The sequence below is a fragment of the Elgaria multicarinata genome, chromosome 1 (assembly GCF_023053635.1).
Source record: "Elgaria multicarinata webbii isolate HBS135686 ecotype San Diego chromosome 1, rElgMul1.1.pri, whole genome shotgun sequence".
Taxonomy (NCBI): domain Eukaryota; kingdom Metazoa; phylum Chordata; class Lepidosauria; order Squamata; family Anguidae; genus Elgaria; species Elgaria multicarinata.
Genome location: NC_086171.1, coordinates 27,327,541 through 27,345,301, shown reverse-complemented (window position 1 = coordinate 27,345,301; position 17,761 = coordinate 27,327,541). Strand labels below are relative to the sequence as shown.

Below are 17,761 nucleotides of genomic sequence, written 5' to 3'. Positions count from 1 at the left end.
TATCTATGGTACTGTATACACTTATGTTTGCACATAGTAGAAAGAGAAGATATGCATTTCCCCTTTAAAAACAACATATATTAGCTAAGGAGCCACTAGTCAGGTGATACAATAACACTCAGGGGAGAGCAATTTAAGATTCAACGGATAACTGTACCAACTTGATCTAGAACTGGGTTCCCCAGTGTGGAATCCATGGGCACCAATGGGCTCATAGGCACATTAGTTGGTGGCTCCAAGGCTCCCTGGATTTTTTTTAAAAACGTTAACATACATATTTTAATTAAAAACAAACACACATTAACTGGGCAGCCAGCATGCTGCAAAGTGAAGTGGGAAGTAGGCATGCTTCAAGTGGACTAAGAGGCATTCGTAGAAAATAAAAATGGTAGGTGGCTGGAGCCAAATACTATTTAAAGCAAGCTCAGCCACCCAGAAAACGTAATCTGTAAATTTTAGGGAATGTCCTAGAAGGGTAGAGGGGTTGGCAGACAGCATCCTGGGGGTGGGCGTGCTCTTTATGTGTGCTACTTCTAAAATGAGCTGGTTCACATGAACACCATGCTGGCTTGTTTAAGCTGTGGCAAGTGCAGGGCACCATTTTCTAAATTACTTGCCTGGGTTCAGTTTGTCATGTTGTCTAAACCCACGCGGCATGGCTTGTATGAGAGGGAAACAACCCTCAAACAAGCCATGCTGTCTGGGTTCAGACAACAGAAAAGGCTACGCTTAGCCGGGTAATAAGGTAAATTCAAAGGTGGACAACATGTGGCCCTCCAGTTGTTATGGCTACAACTTCCATGATCCCTCACCATTGGCTATGGTGGCAAGGCTATGCCATTTTTTATTTTGCCTAAACTAGACGTGCACTGAAGTAAACTAAACCATGGTGAAAAAATTTCAGGTTGTACAAATGTTCTAACCCAAGATGTCATACTTCAAATTTTCATACTTCTTTCTGCATCTCAGAAAGCACTAAATTTTTCAACTCAAAATTCCGGTGTCAGCCCACTTTTAGTGCTTTTTTTTTTTTTTTTTTTTGGTGTGTATGGATTATGAATGTTAGATCAAATTATACTAAACCACTTCCCGGTGTTTAATATTTAAAGTCACAAGATTTCTCCAGCATTAAACGTGTTTTAGGAATATTTTTATATTACTTAAATTCTTAGTTCTTGAATGCAGATCAATAGCTTGGATTTCTTATGAACTCTATTAACACCACTTCAGGCAAAGCTTTGAGAAAAAATTAAATTCTTATGTCTGCAATTAAAGTTGCAAAATTTGGAACATATAAAATTTCTTTCAGATGTACTAAACTTACAGCCTTCAAAACATATTTACAGGACAACCATTACATTCATGTACTCAGGAAAGTTATGGGACTAATTTTACTAAGATTATGGACTGAGCTTAATCTCATTGAGAGAAAATGCCAGACGTTTTTCCAGGTGCCTCTGACAGTGTTAAAATGTTATACTAGCACCTTGTACTAGCCAACTGACGAGATGATAGCACAGTAATGATATGTAGAGATTTAAAATTGCAAATCTCAGATACATCTGAGTTAACATACAAAGATAATATACCTTTATACTACTAAGGGGATGGGGGAGAAGAGAGAAAAGGTAGTGGCTCCAGTTTACAGTTTAATAAGGAGGGAAGTACATGGAGCAGAAAGTGTTTGATAAGTCCTTTCTTAAAAGCAGCGCATATTACTCTGTAGCAGCAGCAGCACTTAATTTGGTATTACAACCAGGAAAAAAAATCACACTTCTGGAGGTCAGTTTATCATAATCTATCCAACCTTAAGACTGGTGACAGAAAAAAATATTACACAGGATTTGCAGCAGACATGGTACCTATCTTTGAAAGGCAAGAGATCAACAGCCCCTTTATGAAAAAGATTTGGTACAGAAATAATTTCAATTGCCTATTTGTGGCCAAGGCTTAAGGGTTAACTTCCTCTAGCAATTTTGATCAGTAAACATTTGCAAGTCAAACAGGAACCTAATGCTGAGAAATCTCTATTATCCAGCATCTGTTATATAGCCTATCCAGTAATGGTTAATGTACAGCAGCTCAAGTTATTCTTGATTTGTTACAATTATTAGAACCACCCAATAATAAAGCAAACGCTTTTCTCCAAAATGAGAACACACAGGTGTGATTTCAACCAAAAATCATGAAAAATGAAAAAAAAATACCTGAACAGCATTGTATCCCATACACCTTTTGTTTTCTCCAAGTCATACATGCTGCAGACAAAACGTTTGTGCTAAACAGCCTCAAATCTGTTTTTCTAATATTAAGCACAAAGGAAAAGCACTGACAGCAAGCATGGTAAATAAATCCCTCCCTTGAGAAGGAAAGCAGCAGACAGGAGAAGGCTGACATGCATGCTAGAGAAACCTCACACACCATTTTTTTTTCTACCTGCACAAGTTGCCATTTGCTGCAGCGTCAGAATCCCTTTTCCCCCGATGATTTCAAAAGCAAGGTATTTAGGCACTCTCTCAAGGCATCTGTTGATATGCTTTAGAAGTATGGTATTCCAATTATGGGTATATTTAAGAGAAAATCCATTTTCTTCCCTGCGCAGGTAAACATGTTTACAGCTCCTGCCCAGAGACTGGGTGGTTCAGACTCGCATGTCACACACATGTCGTCAGCAACAAGAAAAGCCCCCTTTCTCTATCATTAACATTTTAAATAAGGTAACGAAAGGAACACTTTCTGAACTTACCTTTAATATAGCCTCAACATTAAACACACACACACACACACAAACGTGTGGTCTAAAACAGGAAATTAGCATTGTAATATCCCGTATATATCCTGATACGTGCTATAAATAAACCCACCCCAGAGCTTGGAACGACTAGTTTCACAACCATCAGATCAACTTGTTAGGAGGCCAATGTTTATGTGCCCGATTCACACGTTAAGTATCATTAAGTCGTTGCGCCCTCCCACCCCCGGGAAACCATAAGTCCTTCTCGGATATATTTTAAAAAAAAACCGTGCAAAACGTCATGATCTCGGATCAACCGCTATAACCCTTTCTGTCCATAACCGTATACAGGAAATGCCACACGAAAGCTTAAAAAAAAAAAAAACCTGCCAAAAAAGATTACAAAACCTCCCGATTTACATCCTATGAAGTCACCAGCTTCCCCGTTATTTTCTAGAAGAGGAAAAAAACCAATCCAACAACAAGGTAAGTTTTGTGTATTTATTCCCCCACTTTTCAACGTAGGTTCCGAACTCGTTTCAAAGTAATACGTATGTACCAAAAGACAGAGAAAGAAAAGAGACAGCCCTTAAATCTGAAAAGTAAGCGTCATTCCTTATATAGGCTGTAGCAGTTCATCGCCAGCTAAGGAGGAGCGCGGGGGGGGGGGCGCAGCGGCCAAACCGTTACCACCCATTATTATGATTATGACACAAACAGGTACCTCGAAATCCAAGAAGAGGGCGAGAAAGAGAAACTTAGCTGATTCACGTTCCCTCCCCAACCCACAGAGAAGCTTTCCTCCCTGCCCCCCCCACCACGTTGATAAAGGAGGGGAGAAATAAATAAATAAAACTCAGAACACCCACCCCACTTCTAACACTTCTGCCAAGATCTGGAGGTTGGCGGGGGTGTGGGAGGAGAAACAATATGTTCAATGGCTACGGAGATAAATCAACATGCACTGCAGGCACTAAAAGAGGCGGAGGCGAAAGTACGGCGTGGGGGGGGGGGAGAGAAGCGAAAAAGCAGAAAGGGGAGGAGGGGGGAGAAAGGAGGAGGAGGAGGGGGTCCCTTTCAAGGCGATCTCAGGGGTGCGCATGTGGTGCGTTTCCCTGGCAAAAAAATAAAAATAAAATCAATACACACTGCAGCAAGCAACAGTGCTTCAATCGCACCCTCCCCCCCCTTTTCCTCTTCTTTCCCCGTCGGGGCCAAAACACGCCACACTCCAGAGAACGGAGTCCCCGTTATAGTCATCCTGCCCCGACATTTCGTTGCCCGTCTGGCAACCAGGTAGCTGGAGAGTTTACACGCAGTTTCTCTCCCCAGACCCAAACTAAAGTGTCTCCATGCGCCCCCCCCCAACCCCGATCCGCAGCACCCCAAAACAACAACAAACTAGGAAGGGGGGAAAAGCAGTCAGAGGGAAACCAGCAAAGCGCTACGTTTCACTCGGACTTTCCCAACGTGAGGGGAGGAGGAGGTGGAGGAGGCGGATGATTCCCCCGAAAAAGTTTGGGGAACGGGGCTGGTGGGGGCGTCGCCCCCCAGTCGGAGGCCGGCGGGACCCGCCTGAGCTCAGGTAATAAGTTTCCAAGTTGGGGCTGCGAAGGTCGCCGAGAGGCGAGGGAGCGGCCTCCTCCTCGGAAGGAAGGACCGGAGTGTGTGGAGCCCCTTTGGCCCTCCGCACGGGAAGGGACGCGGGGCGGAAGGACCGGACGATGCCGCCGCCCGGGCACAATGAAGGGCGGGGGGACGGGAGAAAGAAGCAGCGAGGAAGGACGGCGTGTAACGGTCCCCGGGCGGGCGAGGGCTCGCGAGCAGCAGGCTGAGCGAGGAGGCACCGCTAGGCGGAGAAGGAGGCAGCTAGGCGGGGAGCGAGAGCGAGGAGGGAGGGAGGCAGGCAAGCAGGCAGGCAGGCAGGCACCAGGTAGCGGATCTAACGGTGCAGAGGGAGCCGGGCTCTCAGCGAGGAGCACCCGGGAAATTACTTTCTACTTCTCGCCTCTCTCTCTCTCCCCCCTCCGCCGCGTCCCCTTCCCTTTCTCCCCCCTCACTCAAGAGCTCAGCCCGACCCCCGGCCCGGTCCCCTGAGCGGCCCCAGCGTAGCACGGGCCGCTGCCCGGCGGAGCTGACTGACCGTTATTGCGCCTCGGGTTCGCCTGCTTCCTGCGCTTACACCTGGGGCCATCCGCCATGATCCTCTCGCTTGTGTCTAAATGCTCCAGTCACCTCCTCCCCCCTCCCCCTCGCTGCTCTCCCCCCCCCCTCAACCCCCGCCCGGACCTGGTTTACGACACTGGGTGGTTTGGTGTGTCTGTGTTTCTTTTTTTCTTTTTTACTTTTTTACATCACCTTCCTACACCTAGTGCTCGGCCGCCGGAACCTTGTTGCCAGGGGAGACGGCCGCTTTACGGCAGCATGTTTGAACCGGCAGGAGGGAAAAGTTTCTCCCTGCTCGCCGCACGCAGGTACTCTATAGTGCGCGGGGAGGGGGGGGGATACTGAGAGAGCGGCTGGGAAAGCGAGGGGGGTTTCCCTTTTAAAGGGGGGAGCGCCCAATGGGAGGGGCGAGAGAGAGAGAGAGAGAGAGAGAGAGAGAGAGAGAGAGAGAGAGAGAGAGGGGTCTCCTCAGGCGCGCAAAGCTGCGTGAGCGCGCGAGAAGTGGCCAATGTATAAGCGAGCGCGCCTCAGTCCCTCATGCTGCTCCCGCTGTCCAGGGTTTCCGTTAGTCGGGGCTCCCCCCCCCCCCGATTATCCACCTCCATGGTGGGGGGGAAGGGACGCACACACACACACACACACACAGGCAGAGCTGCTTCTGAATGACCAATGGGAATGAACTGACATTTGGTGGACAACTATTGGCACTGAAAGAAGATGGGAAGTTGTGGGGTTGCGGTCTTGGGGTTGTGGTGGGCAGCTCGATGAAAGTGTCGACCCAGTATGCGGCTGCTATGAGGGGAAAAAGAAGAAGCAAATTCTACGTTAGGTATAATTAGGGAAGGAATCAAAAATAAAACTGCCGAGATCATTCTCCCCTTATACGAATCTCTGGTGCAAAGGAATTGAAAATAAAACTGCCAAGATCATACTGCCCTTATGCAAAACTATTATTATTATTATTATTATTATATTTATTTGTATCCCACCTTTTGCCCAATACTGGGCCTCAAGGTGGCCTTACAAAGTTTAAAATATACGTTGTAAAACATAGGAAAAGAAATGTACAAAAATATATATATTAAAACATAAACATTTAAAATACACGACAAAATTACAAGTCAGTATAATAATATAATAAACTATAATGCCACCACACTTGGAATATTGTGTACAGTTCTGGTCACTGCACCTGAAAAAGGGTATTGTAGAGCTGGAAAAAAATGCAGAGAAAAGAGCAACTAAGGCTGTAGTCCTATGCAGTTTAGATGGGGGAAAAAAGTCCCCTCGCATCCCTCACCCAGCGTGGAGTTGTAGGACTTGTTTTCCTGACTAAACCTGCATAGGAAGGAACCCTTAAATGATCAATGGGATGGAGCAACTCCCCTATGAGGAAAGGTTACAATGACTGGGGCTGTTTAGCTTTGAAAAAAGGTGAATAATGGAAAACATGGTAGAGGTGTACAAAATTATGCATGGTGTGGAAAAACTGGATAGGGCAACATATTTCTATCTCATTATTATTGAATAATAGAATGAAACTTATTGGTGGGAGATTCAGGACATATAAAAGGAATTACTTCACACAGCACATAGTTAAACTATGGAATTGACTACAACAGGATGTAATTATGCCCACCACTTGGGTGGCTTTAAAAGGAGATTGGAAAAATTCGTGGAGGAGAAGGTTGTCAATACCTACTAGAGCTGGTGGCTATATGCTACCTCCAGTATCAGAGGCTATATGCCTATGTACACCAGTTGCAGGGGAACATGGGTGGGAGGGTGCGGTGGCAGCCATGTCCTGCTTGCAGGTTCCCTGTGGGCTGCTGGTTGGCCACTGAACAGCATATTGAACTAGATGGACCTTTGGCACCACTTTTCTTTTGTTATGAAGAATACAGGGGGCAACAGATGTAAACAAGACAGTGCCCTTACTATCTTGCTATTGCAATGCGGGTTAGTTGGCTGGTCAGATTTTATAGGGCTGGTCAAATATTTTCAGATATTTTGCAAAACTAAGGCTGCTGTCCTGTGAGCACTTCCTTGAGGTCAATGGGACTGACTTCTGAGTCAACATGGATAAGAGCAGCCCATGGCTTTCTTGTTTTGCATTGTTTATTTATATATTTAAAATATCTTTAAAAAGCTTCCACAATCGTTAACACCAGCAAGATGGAACACAAAAATTGAAATAAAGTGCAATTATAACATGTTAAGATAAATACATTATAGTACCTGATAGCAAAGGAAGGAGGGAGAATTCCTTGCTCTTCTACCACCCATTTGCAGGAATCAGGGGACATATTATTTATTTTAATTATATTTCTAATATGTAATAAATAACTAAAGCTATGAGGACAATTCACAGAACAAAAATTAAAACCATAAAATACCCAAACGTAATAAAACATAATATAAAAGCTTTAAGTGAAAACAATATTTATTTATTTATTTATTTAAAATATTTATTGGCTGGCTTTCAGGGCAGAAGCCCTCCCAAGGCGGCTTACAGCAATAAAAATACATTAAAATATTTTAAATATTAAAAGTGATAAAAGCATAAATACAATAAAATAGCAATAAAAACTAAAATAAAAGCCACAACAATGGGAAATAGCAGCAACAGCAATCCTCTCAAGAGAAGGCCAAGGTAAAATAATAGGTTTTCAAGGCCTTCTTAAAAGCCTGCAATGATGAAGCATGGTGGACCTCCAATAGCAACTTGTTCTAAAGGTGTGGGGCCACTGCAGATAAGGCCTTCTCACATGTGGTCACTCAGCTAACTGCTCTCACAGATGGGCAAATGAGGAAGGTCTCTCTTTCTGATCTTAAAGTGTGGGCAGGCTGATATGGGTAAATAAAAGTAAAAGCCAGCTGTTGTGTTTCTCAAAACCTCCTGCCTTCTTGGGAGACAATAATGAAGCTTGCTAAGTAATCTACAAAGCTTTATTCAAGCAATAAACTTCTCTTCCCACCTGAAGAGAGTCTAATCTCTAGGAGCTTTCTCCTAGGCAAAACTATGCAAACTAAGTGAAACAATTGTCTTTTCTAGAAGAATGGAAAGTTCTTTCTCAAGACGCATTAACTTCAGAGAGACTAGTTCTGAGGCAGCTTCTGACGGGACGCCAGCAGGGCCGACTTTCTCTCGCTTTCTTTTAGCTCCGCTCATTTTAGTCTGCTGTGTACTCTAGGATCGGCTAACTTCTCTGTGCTCGCCCCCTCAGAAGAATGTTGGCTTCCCACTGACCATTATTTGCTTTTGACGAGATAAGCTCTGGAGAAAGTTCACTCCCAGCTAGTGAAGAGCTCGTGAGAGCTTTCTCCCCCACTGGTACAAGCCAGCCTGTTTCTGGCACCGACTCCTGTTCTTCAGAGTCTGATTCTGATTGATCATTTAAAATACCTTCTTCCAACCCAAGGAGAGCAAAGCTAGACATGACACTAGCACCTACAAAGATCTAAAAATGAACTAACCTTTTTTAAAACAGAAGGACTAAGGGCACAGTCTTCTGCATTTTTAGACAGAAAAAAAGCCTAAAACTCCCAGCATGCTCCAGCTAGCATGGCTTACATGGGGATGCTGGGAATAAAAAAGTCACCTGGCATTGAAAAGACCACAAGGAAGGTGCCCGGTAAACCTCTCTAGGGAGGGCATTCCACAACTGGGGTCCCACTACTGAAAAGGCAGGGAAACTTGGCCATTTAGCTTCAAGAATCCTCTGCCCCTTCTACAATTTAAGCTATATAAAGCAGTAGGAGCCAGAAGACATTTATGTGTGAAATATGTTATAAATTTTGAGATCCACCCAAAAGGAGGGATGAAGAGATAAAATATTGCTAGTATTCTAAGCAATGGCCTTTAGGAATGTTCAGAAATTCTGCCCCAAGCTTCTGAACATTCCTAAAGGCCATTGCTTATTCCTAAAGGGGATGATCTTGCCTTTAATATGCGGTGGCCATGGTTTGTAACCAAATGGGGACAGCCTTATTTTGCCCCTAATTCTTCACCTGTTCTCTGTGCATTTAAGGAGGAGATAGGAAACATTTGCTCTAGAGTGGTTTGTCGTTATGTCCATACCAGGACAAACTAGTTAGTTTGAATTATGTTATTTCTGAACAAGCTAACTTCAAACTGCAGTTTATGCTCTTGGCTTGTTGAGATAAAAATATTATTTATTATTTTTTAAAGTTTTATAAACCATATCGTCATCCCAAAGAGGATTTCAGGGCAATGTACATTAAAATGGAATTTTCAATACATAGGAGCAACCTCAAATCAGACATTGGTACAATAAAAATGAGAGGCATGAAAACTATTTTAGCAAGCTTTTAAAAAAATAATTTGAAATGCCTGGGCAAATAAAAAGGCATTACCTTCTTTGGGAGTGCATTCCAAAGTTGGGGCGCCACCACAGAGAAGGCTCTTTCTTTTCTTGATAACAAATATATTCTCATAGAGAAGGGACTGCTTTAGTGATTCTAATGCATGGGCAGGTTTAAATGGGAAGAGGCACTCCTTTGGTTATTACAGCAACAAACCATTTAGGGCTTTAAAGGTAAGCTTTGGCACTTTGGATTGGGACTTCCCCAATGCGCTGCCTTTGTGCCTAGTCCGGAAACTTCAACTAGTTCAAAATATGGCAGCCAGGCTGGTCACGGGTGCACCTAGAGGTGACCACATTACACCAGTTTTAAAATCTCTCACTGGCTGCCAATTAGTTTCCAGGTGAAGTATAAAGTGTTGGTTATCATCTTTAAAACCCTACATGGTTTAGATCCAGGCTACCTGCGGGATTGCCTTCTCCCGTACAATCTGCCCTGCACACTCAGGTCCACTGGGAAGAATCTGCTTCAGTCAGCAAAAACTAGATTGACAACTGTTACCCAGAGGACCTTCTCTTCTGCTGCTCCCAGACTGTGGAATGGCCTGCCAGAGGAGACTCATCAACTTAACAGTCTATCAGCATTTAACAAAGCTATTAAGACTGATCTCTTCTGGCAGGCCTATCCAGTGTAATTTTAGGATGTTTTAAAATAATTTTAGGATGTTTTAAAAATGATTTTAGGATGTTTTAACAACGTATATTATGTTTTAATTAAGTTTTATGTATTTTATATTTACTGTTGTACCCCGCCTTGATCAGAGTGGAGAGGCAGGTAAGAAATAAGTTGTTGTTGTTATTATCCCTTTCAAATAGGCAGTGAATGTTAAACATAGCTAAAATTAACCACAGTCCCAGTTCAGATGTAACAAACTGCACTTAGTTTAAAACAGGAACCAAATGGTTTGAAAATTTGCCTATGGCTTCCTAAACCATAGTGAATGGGTTGCTCCTCCCTAGTCCTTCCCTCTGTCATGCACTGGCGTCAGTGGAGAGATCCTGGTTTGCATTACACTAGAATTCCCTGTTGTGTCCAAACTGGAGAACTCTAGGTTAACAAACTAGGATAATAAGCCAGAATCTGCTCTGGCATAATGCAACATGGAACTTTTGCTTAATGTAAACCAGGATGTCCTCATCAATGCCAGCTCACCATGAGAAGAAAGGAGAGGTGGGTTGAAGGAGGAGCATGTGGTTACAGTGCTCATGGATAGCTTCAAGCCATGGACAAATGTCCAAACGTGGCCGATCTTTCTAATTATGCTCAATGAATGCTACAAAAAGAAGATGCCTACTAAATTGATTTACCACCAGAATCTGATGTATATTCTTCAATATAATTTGAGCTATATTCTACCATTCCCCCCACACATCGTATTTAGAACGAAGATATCTTGTTTTTCATTAAGGTTTTGCAATCTTTCATAAAGAATAGGAAAGAGTAACCATTTTAATTACTTCTCTAAAACTCATCTAATTATTTCCTGATTATCCAACTTACAGTTCAAATGTCCAGTTCCCTTTAAGTATTATTGTTTTAAATCAGAAGTGCACAACTTGTTTGCCTCAAGGGCCATGTGTAATGCTGGCTTGGGTGTTGGGGGCCAAGAGCCACACAGATACACACCCATTGATGCATGCAAACACACATACACATGTTGTCATAGCTGACCCAGACCAGGATGTCTCTTCAGATGAAGACTCTGATACTACAAAATCTATTTATTTATTTATTGCATTTCTATACCGCCCAATAGCTGAAACTCTCTAAAGACCCTGTCCCCACCTTGACATTAGTGATACTCCAGGCAACTCTAGCATCAGTGGAGAAGTTAGCACAGATATTAGTGCATCTGTATTTTTAAGATCTATGACCATTAATCTGATGATCCTCCTGTGTGGTCCACAACTAGGGATGCTAGATAAATTCGGAATGGACTAAAATGAGTTCGGATTTCTAAGAATCCGACCTGTGAAATTCACTGCAGACCAGCCTTCCCAGGCTGTGCAGAATCTGCGGACGTCTGGATTCCCCCCCCCCCCCCCGAAATTTACACGAATTGATTTGCAGGAAAACGTGCAAGTTTCTGCTGAGACATATGCCATGCTGGAAAATATACGTGGGGGAAAATCATATGGATTGGGGGAATGATACATTAAATATTATGTATTGATGTAAAGTGTTGTGAACTTTCTTAAGGAATTATTTGTGTATTTTCATGCATAATGGGGTGGGAAAATCGAATCTGTGATTGGATGCCAGAATGAACAACACTCTCACTGCACAATCCACAAAACATATGCAGAACAGATTCTGATGGTAAATCAGTTTAATAGACAACTTATTTTGGTAGCATTTCTTGAGCATAATAGAAGCTTTGCACATAATAGTGCAAAGCTTCTATTATGCTCAAGAAATGCTACCAAAATAAGTTGTCCAGAGTTTGAAGCCATCCAAGAGCAGATTTCACACCACAACAATAAGTTAGTTACAGTGCAGTGTCAACATGGAACTAAGCCCCGTTTAGCACAAATGGTCTTTCTCTCAAGTAAATGTGTATAGGATTGCAGCTTTAGGTTCTCAAAGGGACCACAAGAATAGAGGATGCTATCAGAAGTACTGCATGCATGAATTACAATAACAGGCCATATTTGAACTATCCAAAGTACTTGAATGCAGTTTACTGCTTTTGTAGCACACTGCTTTGGTGTGAGTGATCCCAAAATTTGAGGCTGATGCTTGTGCAGCCAACAGCAGGCTATGTTGCTCAGCCATCTCATATCCATATGATTCCAGTGATCCAATCAGTTGTAGCTTAGCTGACCAATTGCAATGCATGGTAGGCCTAATCTACACCAAGCCGGTAGCACTATGAAAGTGGAATATAAAAGGCAGGAGCCACAGCAAGCAGGATATAGCACTATGAAAGCAGCCTATGGTATGTGTCAATGGGCCCCAACAGTTGTCAGTGCACTTAATACCGCTATAAAGCAGTAGTGCGGCTCCTGCCTTTTATATATCCCTTTCATACCTCTTTCACAGGGCAATATCCTGCTTGGTGTAGATTAGGCCGTAGTAGACCAGAGGGCGAGTTTTCTCCATCAGGTCCACTCCTGGGCTATAAATTAGTGATCTAGCAGGCCAGTTGCTAGCTTGCCTGTCCATCTACCATCTGTTCTCTTTGCTAGGCACTACGCAACACCAGCTTGTTGATGGGTTTGGGAAGGAATTTTACTGTATCCCTGTATTTTGGTGCTTCCATTTTCGGTTTCCTCATAGCAAGCAATGCTTCTTTTTTCATTCACACATCACAACCGGCCCTGCCTGCTGTTGGCTAGGGTCCATAGCCAGAGGGTGAGTTGAGGTGGGGTTGGAGTGCTATTTCAAGGGTTGGTGCATTGCCCCACACACAGCTTGGTGGTAGGTGGATAAAATGACTTACTCCAGGAGTAAGTAGTGGTGCCCTCAAACACCTTTCTTGGATTCCTATCCATCCCACTTTTTAAAATTAACACTTTTTTTTTACCAGTAGCTGGAATGGCTATGAAACAGGTTTCTGTTGATGCTGAAAACTGTGGATTCAAAGGAGTTGGTTAGTGTGTTGGAGCTCAGACCCCACCTCTGCCTTGTACTCAGTCTTTTAGGCACCTTACTCATCCTTTGCTACAGCTCCCATGGCAGCCATTTTATGCAGGTGCCTCAAACAGCTTGCAAAATTGCCAAATGTGGCCACAGCCCCCTAAAAGTTGCTCATCCCTGGCCTACATCGTTGTGTGTCTTCAGCTGATTTTCTTCTCAGATGAAATCACTGTCAGCAGTCGGGCTTGTTATGCCAAATTCAGTTTGGAGACTAATTGAGTTGCAGCATATTTTAATCCAGTCATTTTGTTTGTCCTTGCCTTCTCGCTACCTTTCTCCTGACCCTGTGCCACTCTCTTATTTCCTTCCACTCTCTCTGCTGTATTTTTAATCATGTGGCTGGTTTTTATATCTAGTATGTTTAACCATTAAGATGTAGCCAAATGATAATAAGTAATCCCATATATGCAGATCAGTATCAGAGTGTACATTTTCCCATGTAACTGAAACTGTTCAGTTCTACCAAGCATATTGCCAGATCTATTATTGGCTGGACCTGGAGTCTCAACTTGTAGCCCCAACTACAGCCAACCAGTTGCTTTACAGGTGTGACTTCCTGGTCTAGCTGTCCATCTAATCGTAATCCTGCTCCCTTTCCAGCCACTTCATGCATCTGAATAAATAGGCTCTTGCCTACACAAGCAACAGTAATATGTATTATTGTGTAGCCTTAAATGTATCACAGTTCATTGAAAAGGAAAAAAATAATGTTCCCTTCTTTCAAACATTCGTGGGTTTATTTTTTTCACAGTGCCGCAGAATCAAATTCTCATAATGCCCCATACATCAGTAAACTCCTTTCCTGGGAAATTACTTGTAACCAGTGGTATGCGGTAGCAAAGATTAATTGGTTTATTTCAAAATTTCACATCAAGTTGCAAACAAACAGATTTCCTGATGTATAACAAATGTTTTATTTGTTCTTTGTTTGCTATGATTGCCATTGCCTTGTTATTAAACACAAATGTGTTAAGAATATATTTTTCTTTCTCTCCATATGGTGTATTTTTGTTGCCTTCTGCAATGTACGTGCTGTTTCTGGCTTTGCTCTTTTACACACAGCAGTCCTTGCTAGTGGCTTTCCTAAAATATTATGCTGTTGCTCATTTGGCTTTCTTTGGAACTCTTCTCTTGATTACAGTCTCTATGCAGTTGGCTCAGTTAATTCTCTAACTCAGCCTTTCTCAACCTGGGCGCTCCAGATGTGTTGGACTACAACTCCCAGAATGCCCCAGCCAGCTGGCTGGGGCATTCTGGGAGATGCAGTCCAACACATCTGGAGCGCCCCAGGTTGAGAAAGGCTGCTCTAACTCATAGTCAGGATTTCTTTAATTATTTCGCAATTTTTTCATGTTTATGCTCTTATTGCAAGCACATGCCATTGTTCATCTATTATATTTGTCTCTCATTTCTTGTTTTATGTGCTGAATTATGAGAGTGTTATTTATACTTAAGTGCTTCTTAGGTGTCGACAATCACTTCATTTTCTTTCATGAAGTTACAAATGTATAACTTGCAACGGTATGGTAAGTACCAAGTTATGATGTGGGGAATAGCTCAACACTGGTACTTCATAAAAAAGCAGATGTATGGGTACAAACATTTTCTTTGACACAAGCATACACAGTCCCATCTGCACACCCACCCACACAGATATTTATTTATTCATTACATTTTTATAGTGCCCATCAGCTGAAGCTCTCTGGGCAGTGCATAACTCAAAACCATAAAATATAACAAGTGCAAATTTAAAACATTATTTATTTATTGCACTTATATACCGCTCCCATAGCCAGGGCTCTCTGGGCTGTTTACAGAAATTCTAAAATTAAGATTAAAAACGAGTATACCAAATTTTAAATTCTAAAACACAGAACATACACACATAAAGCATTAAAAACTGTTAAAAAACAATAACAACAACTAAACGTGGTTGATTAAGATGTGCCGCCATATGCCTGGCCAAAGAGGAAAGTCTTAACCTGGCGCCGGAAAGATAGCAGCGTTGGTGCCAGGCGAGCCTCGTCAGGGAGATCATTCCATAGTCATTAAAAAGTTAAAAAGGCAATATAAAATCAGCTACATTAAAAACCAGGGAACGCCTGTGTAAAAAGGTATGTCTTCAGGAGGCGTTTAAAAGATAATACGTTTCCTGCCTCCCAAACTGCACGAGGGAGGGTCCTCCAGAGGGTGGGTGCCACCACAGAGAAGGCCTGTTGCCGAGGTTCTTCATGGCTATATTCTGTTCATCTCGGAATGGCCAGCAGGGCCTCCTCTGAGGATCGTAGTTGTCGTCTGGGTTTATATAAGGGAAGGCGGTCTGCTAGGTATCCTGGTCCCAAGTTGTTTAGGGCTTTGTAGGATAACAACATAACCCTGTATGTGTACTACGTTTCAGACTGCATCTGCCATCTTATGCAAAGTTAGGCATGCCTAAGTTGTCAATGATAGACAAGATCAGTGGAGCCCTCTGTGCATCTCAAGCTGCAAGACGCATCATTAGAAAGAGAGTAAGAGCAATGTGTTGGTCCTGGGAGAGCATTCCAGGGATCGTAGGATATTTCAGAGTCCCCCTTCTGAGCCGTAGACACTGCTACAACCTTGGGAGGGGACTCTGGGATCTGATCCCTCTCCTTGCAGCTGCACTGGAAAGGGTGCAGTCTTAGCTTTGGGGAGGGTAAAAAGAGTGAGATGGTGGGAAGGGAAAGGAGAGGCTGGGAATGGAAGTATTCTATGGGCTGTCTGTGGTGCATTCCCACCCACTGCCAACCAATGAGCTAGAGGGGCTCAGAGACCCACCAGCTAATTGGATGGATTTTTTAAAAAGAGGAATGGGAGATGAAAATCCCCTCCCCCCACACACACATGTTCTTCCCACCATGGTGACAACAGCCTGGATTGGATTTTTGGAAGACTGAGCTTGGAGGCTTCTGTCTAATGGCACCACCAAATTATTAAGTGCCTTGGAAAAACTGCAGAATGTAGAAATGAGCAGATGGCTTTGTTTGGACAACAGGCCTGAGGTTTCCCACCTTTGGAGCAGTAGTTTATATAATTAGGAAAAATCCAGCTGTTTAGTCACTTTCTGATAATAATAATAATTATTATTTAAATATATATGTTACTTTGTCACTTTAAATCAGTAGTTTGATATAGATCTGAACAAGACAAAAGAAACTGTATGCTTATGGGATTCCACAGGTGAACAATCTCACGATGCAGAATAGGAATCTTAACTTTTACCCCAGAACTACTGCTAAATGGCCTCCAATATTTTGGAGTTAAATTGCTGGCAGGAAACTTAACAATAATTTACCATTGTTTCTCCTGATATCTTCAAAAAAGCCAAGTGAATTTTTCTAATATTTTTAAAGAGGAGGTGGGGTAAAAGTATATTTAATAAATAAGTATCTACACTGTGGAACCAAAAATCTTTAAATTACTTTGGTTGGTTTTGTTTTGTTTATGCCTTCTCAAATAGTTGCATCTATTTCTATCATGGCTTACTGTAGTGTCCAACTAAAGTGAATAGTGGCATACTTGTGTTAGAGGATGGCCATGCCAAATGGCTATAAAGCGGTATAATAGGCAATCCCATGTGAAAGGGAGGTGGTGAATCTGTCTCCTACCCACAATTCTCCCCGTAAAGCACTCCCCTGCCCCCGAGATTCACTGCCATCCGATCTAATTGCACCTTGTTGAATATGTGTGCTGTTCTCCATAAAGATAAGGCTCTGTAGCTGATTGTGGTACTTTCGTACATATCTCACATAGTAAAGCTGTTGTCAGCCCACTCCCTACTTTCCACTTATTCTCTTTGTCATATATTCTAACACAGCAGATACTGAAGGAAAACGGTGGTGGAAGCTATTACATAAGATCTTATCATTTACCGATTCTCATGAAACACACTTCATTGGAACCAACTTGTCTAAAATGAGTGCGAAAAAGCACATTTTCAACTTAAATAACAAGCATGAATGCACAAATAAAAGACGCAATAGATTTAATTCCAAAATTGATATACAAGTTACACGTTGTTCCCGGGTTGTTTTTTTTTCCTGGGCTGTATTAAGGTGGCCAGTTTTAAAGATGCACGGGTATTTTTTTCTGATCTACAAGATCTTCAAGCATAGAGGATTTATTTTGTACTGTCCCTTCAGGCAGGGGTGGGAAATCTGCCCATGCGCCAAATTGATTCTGGAAAAGCAAATTGGCCCTATCCACAGCCCAAAGTAGATAGGGCCACCACTACTCCTGGCATGTGGTCTCTGATGAGCTTGTCCCCTTTTTCATTTGCATATACCCCCATTCACTCAGCACATTCACTCACATCACAGAGACGTGCATAATTTGTTTCACCTGTCCCTTTACTTCGCGCTCTATCACACCAGCGATTTATCGCACTCTCGCTATGCCTGGTATATGTTTTTGCAGTGTGTTACTCACATGATGTTGTCCCTGTCCTGCACTTATTTCACCTCTTCCCTCCCTTTTCCGTCTTATTTTGGAGCGGGGGAAATCCGTTCCCCCTGCTGTGCACAATAAAGACGCTCCTCCATCCCGTGTATTGCTGTCCTTGCACTATATCGGACCATCCCTGTTTTTGTTGGGTGTGTGTGTGTTGAAGGGTGGTCTCGCTGACAAAAGAGGAAGGTGGGGCAATTCTCTGCTCAACTGCTCAGCCATGAAGGGGGAGGGAGAGGGCGACCGAAAACCCTGCAGAGAAAGTGAGCGAGGCTGCTGCCCATGTCTGGACTCAGTCCCGTTCAACTCTATGGCTCTTACTCATCAGTAGGCATGTCTAGGTTTCCTGAGCAGAACAATGTCGGCTTC

At 42.9% G+C, this 17,761-nt stretch overlaps 1 protein-coding gene across 3 annotated transcripts in view; it reads right to left on the bottom strand.

Moving 5' to 3' along the window:
• ZEB1 (zinc finger E-box binding homeobox 1) overlaps positions 1-4,964 on the bottom strand; it is a 95,247-nt gene extending 90,283 nt beyond the window's left edge. For 2 of the 3 annotated variants that reach the window (XM_063125259.1, XM_063125250.1), the window contains exon 1: positions 4,878-4,964. In XM_063125259.1, the coding sequence (XP_062981329.1) occupies positions 4,878-4,935 (58 nt within the window). In that variant the 5' untranslated portion in view covers positions 4,936-4,964. Of the gene's footprint in view, positions 1-2,436; positions 2,849-4,877 lie in introns of those variants that run through there. The other variant, XM_063125267.1, reaches the window with a different exon arrangement.
• Between the last annotated feature and the right edge of the window lie 12,797 nt (positions 4,965-17,761).